The sequence below is a fragment of the Chiloscyllium plagiosum genome, chromosome 26, assembly GCF_004010195.1.
Source record: "Chiloscyllium plagiosum isolate BGI_BamShark_2017 chromosome 26, ASM401019v2, whole genome shotgun sequence".
Classification (NCBI taxonomy): Eukaryota; Metazoa; Chordata; class Chondrichthyes; order Orectolobiformes; family Hemiscylliidae; genus Chiloscyllium; species Chiloscyllium plagiosum.
The window spans coordinates 2,105,823-2,116,816 of record NC_057735.1 but is presented as its reverse complement, the minus strand read 5'-3'; the positions used below and the strand labels follow the sequence as shown (position 1 = coordinate 2,116,816).

The 10,994-nt window shown below is 40.7% G+C and overlaps 1 protein-coding gene across 4 annotated transcripts in view; it reads right to left on the bottom strand.

Moving 5' to 3' along the window:
* Window positions 1–444: 444 nt before the first annotated feature.
* Window positions 445–10,994, bottom strand: part of LOC122563023 (probable transmembrane reductase CYB561D1) — a 12,259-nt gene continuing 1,709 nt past the window's right edge. For 3 of the 4 annotated variants that reach the window (XM_043716333.1, XM_043716332.1, XM_043716331.1), the window contains exons 2-3: window positions 9,223–9,260; window positions 445–5,312 (exon numbers count right to left, since the gene is read on the bottom strand). In XM_043716333.1, the coding sequence (XP_043572268.1) occupies window positions 4,809–5,312; window positions 9,223–9,234 (516 nt within the window). In that variant the 5' untranslated portion in view covers window positions 9,235–9,260 and the 3' untranslated portion in view covers window positions 445–4,808. Of the gene's footprint in view, window positions 5,313–9,222; window positions 9,261–10,491; window positions 10,654–10,994 lie in introns of those variants that run through there. The other variant, XM_043716334.1, reaches the window with a different exon arrangement.

Below are 10,994 nucleotides of genomic sequence, written 5' to 3'. Positions count from 1 at the left end.
ATACAAATAAAATCCAAAACTTGTAGGTTATAATGAGTAGAACACACATTGCAGCTCACACTGCAACTCTCTGTCAGGGACAGTTCCATGTTCGGCTTGATACTAAACAAAAGTGACTCTCCACAAGTCAGTCAGATGTCATAGGTAGTACGGCCCTATGGCATTATCTCAACAGGGTCAGGAAGTCTTGGCTCAGCCAACATGGTCAAGAGCTTAGGTCATTGATTTCTGATGCCACGTGTAGGATCTTGCTATGCACAAAATTGAATTCAATAGCAAGACTGACCACATTTTAAAACACAATAATCCCTAATGACAACAAACACCACAATGTGTTATCGATCAATGGCACCAGGGTTAGAAGGGTACTAGCTGAAAGGATTAATTTTAAAAACAGTCGTGGGGAATCTGACAGAACTAAACAGACTTCAGTATTTTTTTGGGGGGGGGGGGGGGGTCAGATGCAGTGGCGGTGGCTGCGTGACTGCCTTTTCCCTGCCCCATTTATACAGCACATTTTAAAGCATCCAATTGTACGATGAAACAAACCCAGGGGCCAATGGACCCATTCTTTCTCTTGCTGCACAAGTAAGAAGTGTCACTGTGAATTTACAGCTGATTAACCTTACACTACCTTGTGCTCCTGATATGATCAGTGCAAAGTGCTTCAGTCCATTTTCATGGTTCAAAAGGAAGAATGCAAATTCATACACCCGTGATAGAGCTAAACTGAGTTAGTCCCTAAAAAGGCAGCTCACACTGACATTGTTAGCAATGCTCACATCCCATTAATGGTAAAAAGCCATCAGTGTCATCAAATAACAGATTTCAAAGGACAGACCACAGTAATTGTTCAGTTTACGTGCACAATCAAATCAAAGAGCCATTTTATTTTTAGTACATGAAAACATAGCATTCTCCTCAAACATTAATTAAAATCTGATACTTTTCAAAAATAAAGTTAGTTTTCATTTCTCATAAATAAAATCAGTTTGGTTAAAAGTCTGAAACTTGCAGGTATGTTACCGATCTTCAATAGATTGGACTCTTTAAATTGGTCCTTGTCATTTGATTTAAATAGTAGGAATTGCTTAAATATAAGACGTGGCCTAAAAAAATTCCATTGACCTTAGTCTTAATTCTTCCACTGAATGCACCATGCTTAACACCTGCCACTGTCCATGACCATGCACAGGTTTTTGGGAGGACATGTATTGCAAATTTCCACTATCCTGTGCTTGCTTCCTGATTTCATTCCTAAACAACTCAGTACCACACATTTACGACAGGTCTAAGGTACTCATTTTGGTCAAAACAGTTGCAAGCATCCAGCCTATACTTGTCATCGAACTCCCAAATTGAGGGTTACAGCTTATGTGGGCTATTTGCCCACAAGTGATATCGCGATTGACCTCATTTCGGTATTTATCTAATATGCTTTCGGCATGCACACAGGCTCTGTGGGGTTACTTGACAGGAACAAGGGATGAGAATCCTGGCCTGACTATGGTTACTTCACACTAGCATAAGTAAAACCAGGAATCAGCTTACTCAGCACGGTGCAGTGATTGAGCTAATTACCTCTGTTTTGTATTCAATTATTCACCGAAGACAGGGTCGAGGAACAAACAGGTGGCTGGGAAAATGACAGGCTGCAAGTTTTTGAAAAGATTATATTCTTATGTTAGAGAGCGCTTTAAATAGATTAAATCATAAAATCCAAATGACTCATTGGATTCTTAGGTAGTAGGAAACCCAGCAGGAGGAAAGAGTTTGAACTTTACATTAATATTCAAATCATACTGCTCATGTCAGCTTGTAGAGGGCTGCAGGTGAAACCGTGGAAACACTTACAGTGCAACTAGGTAATCATACCAGCGGTATATTTGGGGAGGGGGGATTATGAAGACAGTAGGAGGCACAGTGGAAGAATTCAAGTAAGCTGAATGACCCATCTCATTTGGGATTCACGCCACCTTACAAACTGAACAAAGCGTGCAGTGCATAATCCTGCCTGATAAGCTAGTGCCGCATTGAAGTGCTTCACTGTCAGACTTCACACAGCAATCAATCTGAAATGCCATTCAATAGCCTGATTAAAGAACCTAGCGTGTAAACTGCACATTATAAAAATTGGGGTTTATGTGCTTAGCCAGCCTGCAACTTCCTTTAACATAGAAGCTTCTAAGTGGACCGGCTGACTTTAATTTAAGATCATATGCACCATGAGTCCATTATACATGTATGTACAGTATTCACTGAGGATCAAACTTGAAAGAAAAAGTTGAAAACCTTTGTTAGTGATGGAGAAGCTATAGCTGGTGCTATTTATTAAGTACTGTTGGAGGATATAGCTCAGGGTGAGCCACTAACAGAACAATCCACCTGTTTGACATCGCCAGCAAACCGCTTCAATTGTATTATAAGGTCCCATTGCAAACACCAGACTGGGTAAGTCATGTGGCTTTTAGGTGTTAGAGAAGGGCAACGGCAGAGACAGCAATCAAACATTCTAACAAAGGTTTTGTTTCCGACAGTATAACATCTGCCCCATATTCAACAAGCATTCAATCTGCTTGAAACCATGCCCGTTTTCTGCACATTATCTTTAAGCTGTTGTGATTTTTCTAGTCACCCCATTATTTGGAAAGTGTACAGATCAGATAAAGGATCATTATTTGATTGCATTCATTCAAAAATCATTGCAAAGTAGGGGCAAAGTGAGAGGTTCATACAATGTTACTTGAATGTAAGTAACATTCAAGCCTCGTTTAAAAGCCTGGGGAACTACAACCTCTGGTGCCAGCAAATAGACATTGCAAGAGAACAAAGCTGCCTCCGAGAATAAAGGATCCTTACAATACAGAAAAGTAAAATGGGCACGATGCCGGCCTGATATTAATTCCTCTCCAATCATGCATAAAGTTAAGTTACTGAGCCACATACAATATAGCCAAGATTCAACTCTGGTACAACTAAAGCTAGATCAGAAACCAGACTTTTTGTTTAAAAAAATATACTGCAACCTTTCGGACCAACTTAGCACTTGCAGCTAATTAGATATAAAATATTAAGTAAAAAAGAAGCAATTTCAAAATGCCTGATAGTCCAGGATATTGACTGCATAGTTTAAATTTCTGGAAAAGTTTGGTCATTAATATAGTACAGGAGTTATTGCTGAAAACAAGGCAGTGGCAAGCATACTCACTGCCCAATTCAAGGACAAATAAACTCAGTACAACTGAGGTCTTTCATTTTTCAATAAAGCTCCAAAAACAAAAAGTATACCTTCTCATACAATTGCACCATTCCCATTTTCTAGATCAGCTAAGCACACAGGGATGAAATTAGGATCAAGCCTGAGTTGTGGCACATCAGAAACTGAATTGAGATTGTCATCCTTTTCACTGCCTGTACCTGGAATTCCCAGAACAACAAGGATCTCTCAATTCCAGCAGTGACGCACTCGCTCTCTAAACCATCAGTCTGTGCAATTTCAGCAATACATTGAGTTAAGCTCTATAATTAAAGACTTGATAAGTTCCAACAAACATTATTATTGCCCAGCTATTGACTTAATTAATCGAATGTGGCATGAACTGCACATTCAGCTTCAACAATCCAAGCTGTAACTAATTTCCAGATTTTTGTTGCTCTACATATAACTCCAATTACTGATGTATTACAATCTGTAACTTGTTCCTAGGTATCCATTATTCTACATATAAACCCTCTGAACCCCTTAATTAGATCTAATTGTAACTCCCACTCTCTCCCTGTCTTGACTGTAGCTGGAACATACTTTAGATCATGGTGGGTGACTCCTTCTGACTATCCAATTAATTCCAGTGCCTAAGTTTAAGTTCTATTAGGCTGCTTGAAGAAATAGATTTTTTTTTAAATCCTGAAATTTGTAACAAAACCAAGCTACTGGAGGATAAAGTCACATGCAGCACAACAAATGAGTATAACGTTATTCGACTCTCTCACACACAAGCTAATCACAAACCTTATTCATTCCCTAAAGGAGCAGAGAGGCCCGAACAAAGTTCACGAGTATAATTTAACAACTTGATTATTTCACAGGATTGATTATATCTGTAACGAAGCTCTAGACATGGTGCAAAGGATCGGAAACCTCAGATTGCAACAACTTAAAGAATTATTTGAGATGCAGCACTGCTTATTTATCCTAAGAGTAATATTATCATTCACTGTTAACAGTTATACAAATACAAAAATAAATCGGCATATGTTGCTGCACTTTGTGATTTTAAATATTTGCTATATTTTGACAGGCAGTACAGTGTAGCAAACTGAGTGATCCAGTTGACTAGATTCCTCCTCCCTCTGCCGCAAAGGTTTTGCAACTCTCATGTAATATAGTGTGTTCAAGGTGCTTAGAACATCAAGCATATAATCACCCTCCCAATTCACAGCAGCAATGTCCAAATAGCAATTCACAAAGATGCTTGTTTATATCCATCTGATCCTTAACTTAAAAATCAATTGCCCCCATTAGCAATTAGAATTGCAATTATCAGAGCCTACAGTGAGCAGGAAGGCAGCAATTTGCCAAAAGCAACAGTTATTCCCAGTTGCCACCAAGCCAAATGTGGAATCAATGGTGAAAATACAGTACTAAAGATTTTTAAAAGCTTGTTCAAGTGAGAAAGTTATTTGCTCAGGCCAATCAATTGCTGAATTACTCTGCCAGCTTCACATTAGGTTTCAGGTTCATTCTTATTTGGTATAACTGAGAGGTGGTGTTCACACTGCCTGCGGCAATAACTGTTAACAGTGACACATCAAATCTCTATTTTCTTCTTGGAGAGGTAGCCATTGTTGATTTGGTTCATGATGACGAGAGCTGGAATTACTGGTACAATCAAACAAATGTACCACAAAACTCCGTTAACCTGGGATTTGAACCAATCTGAGCACAGACCCAGTACCACTGTAGCTGTGGCCATCAGATAAGTCACCAAACCACATGTAGCATGATAAAGCCGTAGCCGGGCCACAGAGTAAGTGTTAATTAATTGTGGAAACAAAAGGAAGAGTCCACACAGTAGCTGGCCACAGACTGCGATCAGAGTCCCTAGGCCGAGGAAGCTGTGCCATGAGGTCAGGTGCAGAGACTCGGAGATGTTCTTGCTGGAGACAATGAAGATAAGACCGACTGAGCCAAAAATGGCGGCAAAGACTTGCATCATCCAGTGAATTCGTACCTTGGCTTTAATCGAACAAAAGAAGAAGGGTGAACTGTCCAGTGAAAAGGTCAGAATGGCCTCAGTCATACAAAAACAAACCTGGAAAAACAAAACAGGCACAAAGTCAATGAAATCAGCTTCAATCCAACCTTGATGTCAGGTTGCTATGGGGTTAGACTGACAATTCATTGCTGTAGTTCTAATCCTTTCAGCATCCCTGATCCTCAGCACTCCACTATTGACTGCCATGACTTCAATGGCCAAGACCCCTAAACTCCAAGAGTCATTCCCAAAATGTCTTTTTCTTAAAACCCTAACTCTGGCCTAACATCTGACTATCTAACCTAAAATCACTGTGTCAAATCCTGTTTGATGACACTTTTGCAAAGTGTTTTGGGATGGGCTTTACAATGTTAACAGTGCACTAAGTTCAAGCATCTGTTGTTAACACAGGAATTAAAAATTAAAAAGCAAACATCCACATGATGCAGTTATGCTAAACAGCACCTGCAACCTCTGGTATTTTGGATAATTGACCATTCATAATGTGCTACCCTACATAATGCTGTCAGTAGGCAACATAGTAGCTAGGTGATTAACACTGTTGCCTCACAGCACCAGAAACCCAGGATTGATTCCAGCCTCAGGCAACTGCCTGTGTGAAGTTTGCACATTCTCCCATGTCCATGTGGGTTTCCTCCGAGTGCTCTGGTTTCCTCCACAGTCCAAAGATTTGCAGGTTGGGGTGGATTGGCCACACTAAATTGCTGCATGAAGTCTGGGGATGTGCAGCCTAGATGGATTAGCCAAGGGAAATTCAGGGCTGCGGTAGGGGGCTGGGCTGGTAGGGGGATGGGATGCTCTTCAGAGGATCAGTGTGCACTCGACGGGCCGAATTGGCCTGCTTCCACACTGTAGAGAATTCTACGAACTCATCGCCAGGCCATGACTGGTGGGACTGATTCTGCCCTTAACCGATACCAACAAGTTGCACATCTCATAGGAATCACCGATAGTTCCTCAACTGGACCAGATTGGCTTCGAGCAACAATTGGACCTAGTGCTCCTTCAGTCTACATGGAAGTTGCCATAACCCAACAAGGATCACATAGATCCTTGGTTATTTCTTTGTGTAGATATTTTCCACATACCAGCAACAGAGTGAGGAAAAGGATTTAAACATCTTAGTTTTCACCAAAGCAAACTTGCACACTGCTTGCTATTGCAGCCTTTCATGAACTGAACATTTCAACACAAACTGAGCTTTTCATTATCCAAATTTTATGAAATACATTGCCAAACCATAATAATTAACATTTCCTTCTCTGCTCTGGTAGAAGCCATGAGGCAACCTGATTTCCAACAATGCCACAACTGTCATAGTTGCTGCAAAGTGACAGAGTGGCCTGTGTTCTGCATTTATGTTCACTGTGTCAATTCAATGGAGCACTGCTAGGACTGGTGTCACTAAGTCAGGTCACAAGATTCACAATCCACAATTTTCCATGGCTATTACAGCCGTGGCCACCTCCAAATGACATCCATAATTTCACACCTCCCTAGATAAATGGCAACTGCTTCCCTTTGAAAGCAGAGAACCGAGCCATGGAAGAATGTTCTATGCCTACACATCCCATCAACCTGACTCAGGAAAATGCAACTGACAACATCAACACAACTCTGCATTATGTAAAAGTCCCATCTTTCACAATCCACGGCTTACAGGTTTATCAAATTAGTCTATGTTTAAGTCTACGCAATACAGTTAGGGGAAAGCAGAGAGATGCTTGCTTGTACTCCAGACACCTTGCTCTAATGAAATCCATGTATTATTTGTGGAGTGAAGCATTCAGTGGGAGCTGGGAAACGTGGCATACAGAGTCACTGTCCCAAGAAACAAAAGCAAGAGTCCAGTGTAGACCGTGTCTAAGTCACACCAGTCCATACTTTTAGTGCACATCTTTCACACGTGTAGCTGTAACTTGTAAAGGGTACCTGTGGAAAACCAATAAGGCCAATGTGAGAGATGGCTTTTTTTTTGGGAAATAGCAGCTCTACTGAATCTAGGAAAGCAACTGAGCAAGGGCTGTTGACATTAGTGTTGGAATACTGCACTTACATCTTATTAAAGCAGTTCATGCGTGCATCAAGGAAAATGTTTTCAAGCACTTCTGACACCAAATTAGCCCGAGCAGAAATAATAACATAAGGAATAAAAGTGTACAGCTCCTTTAGCCTGTTCCATCCCATTTGATACAATCACAGCTGATGCCCTGCCTGCTCCTCATAACCCTTCCTCCTCAAAGGAACCAAAACCCATCCATTTCAGCCTTAAATGAGAACTGATTATCCAGAATGTTTGGGGATAATTCAAAAGGTTAATTTGAGTGAAGACATTTCTCATCTCAATTCTAAATGGCTGGCCCACTTATCCTAAGATAATGACCCCATGTTCTAAATTCCCCAGAGAGGAGTTAAAATCTAAGTGTTAACCTTTTTGAGTCCAGTCAACATCTAATATGTTTCAGTTACATCACCTCATTCTTTTAAACACCAGAGTAGAGAACCAATTTACTCAGCCAGTCATCCAGACACATCAATGCAGTAAGCCTTTGCTGCACTGCCTTCAATGTAAAACATATTCTTCCTTGACATGGAGTCCAAAATTGCACATTAGTTGCGTTTCACCAAAAACCCCACGCAAATGTAACAAGTCCATCTTGTCCTTGCATTTCAATCCCCTTCCAGTAAAAGGACAGATAAATTGAGCCAGAAATCCACCCATTTCTTTCCAATCAGCAGAGGATGAATTCATTAATTCCCAGCTTTCTCCCATGATTTGAATTAAGCAAGGTTTGTTAGACAGACTGTTGCTGTCACAATTGTCAGTGTCATCACACTGTTCCTAACGTTTTTTTTATTTTAAAATAGACCATCTCTTTTGGTTCTGAGGAAGGGTTACTCAACCTGAAACGTTTTGTTTCTGATTTACAGCATCCGTAGTTCTTTCAGTTTAACAATTTATTTGACATCTTTGATGTGGTGAAAGTCCCAAAGCCCCTCACAGGAACTTTACTAAATCTATTTACCATGGAGGCACAAATTAAGACCAGGTGATCAAAACTTTGGTCAAGCAAGACAGCTTTAAAGAGCAGAACAAGAGGGGCTTCGGGAGTCAAGACTATTCATAACTATCAGGTGTGATTAGAGTGCAAAATACACAGATGTAATTAGCCCTATTTTAATGCCAAACATTCTTGCCTTATGATGTAATCATAAATTTACACACACAAAGAGTTAAACCCTGCTACTCACGGTTGCAACTTCAATATCTTAAGAGATCAGAATACAAGCAGTTTAAGTAGGAAGCTGTGATTTATGAATGTAAACGTTGAAACTGCTACAAGAACAGCTGGCACAAAGTGTATGCAGACAGAGAAACCTTTAAAAATCATTGTGAAAAATCATTATTCTTTCACCAGATAGCTAGCTTTTTGGGCTCCCTCAGAGAAGTGAGATTTTGCTTATCCAATGTACAGGACACAATATTCTTGTTAAGAGTCACTCCACATCTGTACAGGTTCAAAACCAGCAGGCCCCAAGGTCTGCACCCCTGGTCTTCAAACACATGTAACAATGGTCTGTTTGTACTCATTTAAAAGGCCTGCCTGAGAATTCAGTACCCAGTTTGGTTTGGAAAGGGGGTCCTGTCAATACCTCACTGGTGGATAAAGCAAAATTAAAACTAAATCCCAAGATCCTTCTAGTTATTAACTCAGGATGGGAACAGGATTGAAATTTCACAAATGGTTCAAGGATTCTGGGACACCTATGCTGTAGACCTCAATGACAATCCTACAGAAAAGGTAAAATCTGCATGTTGCAATAACTGCACACAAAAGAAATTCACTGAATTAATCAGTACATTAAACATTCTCTTTTCTTTATTTCAGAGCACTGGAATACTTCTGTTTCAAATTATCTGCGGGCTACAAAGCATAACACTTACAGCTGTAGTCATGCAAGCTGGGTGCCAAGAGAAACGACCTGGAAAAGAGCAGATATTCAGAGGGTGAACATTCACAAGTGCAGCATTGAGACAAGCCAGAATAATAAAATAATTATTGATGTGTTATAAAAGACACTGTTTGGATGCTGTTCTAACAGTGATTCTCTACTGTTTCAGCTCTTGTTGCCCATTCCTAACTGTGCTTAAATTGAGTACCACACTCAGCCTATTTCCAGAGGGTCGCCAAGAGCCAACCACATCATTGTGGATCTGGAGATACCCAGTCTGACTTACAACTAAGAGCAGGAGACTACCTTCCCTAAAGAAAATGAGTGAACCAGGCTTTTACAACAATAAATGGGAGTTTCACAGTCATTAGAGTTTCTAGCTGCTTTGATTTAAACTAGTCCATTAACTTAAGGCTCTGAATTATTGGCCCATTGATATTACCAACTTAATTAGGTTAAATCAATAGTCAGTACAGCTCTGGGCACAGTGACTAGCACCAAAAAAGGAGATAGAAGTTGGGACTGAACCAGCTGACATCAAATATGTTCTCTTTATCTATCTTAAGCCTCTTGTGTAGCAAAATCTGGTTTTTACAGACAGAAAAATGCACATACAACACTTCCCATTATCTGGGAGTGCGACAAAGATGACTCGTGGGATTTGGAAATAGGACACTGAGAAGTAGTAACATGCTTTCAGTTTGTGAACTATTACATTAGAAGAAAACTTTAATCTGTATGTGACCTCCTCGGTAGCTAATAGAAGGGGGAGCTTTATGCTCAGTCCCTTCCTGCCAAATCTTCATTCCCTCTACCACATCATTTCTTCTCGATTCATGCCTTTTCCAAGTACCAATTCAAAACAGAATATCAAGCAGGAGGGTTTCGGATTTGAGAACACTGTGGCACAGTGGTTAGCACTGTAGCCTCACAGCACCAGGGTCCCAGGTTCAATTCCAGTCTGTGTGGAGTTTGCACATTCTCCCAGTGTCTGCGTGGGTTTCCTCCGGATGCTCTGGTTTCCTCCCACAGTCCAAAAATGTGCAGGTCAGGTGAATTGGCCATGCTAAATTGTCCATAGTGTTAAGTGTGTCATTTAGAGGGAAATGGGTCTGTGTAGGTTACTCTTTGGAGGGTCGGTGTGGACTGGTTGGGCCAAAGGGCCTGTTTCCACACTGTAGGGAATCTAATCTAATAACTATTTTTGATTTAATCATTCAAGAATGTGGATATAAGTAGGCACGGGATATAGTTTGCTCACTGAGCTGGAAGGTTTGCTTTCAGATGTTTCACCATACTAGGTAACATCAGTGAGCCTCCAGATGAAGCACCAGTGGTGAAGCTTTCTACTTATATGCTTGAGATTCCTTGGGTTGGTGATGTCAGACTCAGATGTACGGCATGGAAATAGACCCCTCGGTCCAACCCACCCTTGCCGACCAGATATCCCAACCCAATCTAGTCCCACCTGCCAGCACCCGGCCCATATCCCTTTAAACCCTTCCTATTTATATACCCATCCAAATGCCTCTTAAATGATGCAATTGTACCAGCCTCCACAACATTCTCTGGCAGCTCATTCCATACACGTACCACCCTCTGCACGAAAAAGTTGCCACTTAAGTCTCTTTTATATCTTTCCCCTCTCATCCTAAACCTATACCCTCTAGTTCTGGACTCTCCGACCCCAGGGAAATGACTTTGTCTATTTATCCTATCTATGCCCTCAATTTTGTAAACCTCTAAGGTCACCTCTCAGCCTCT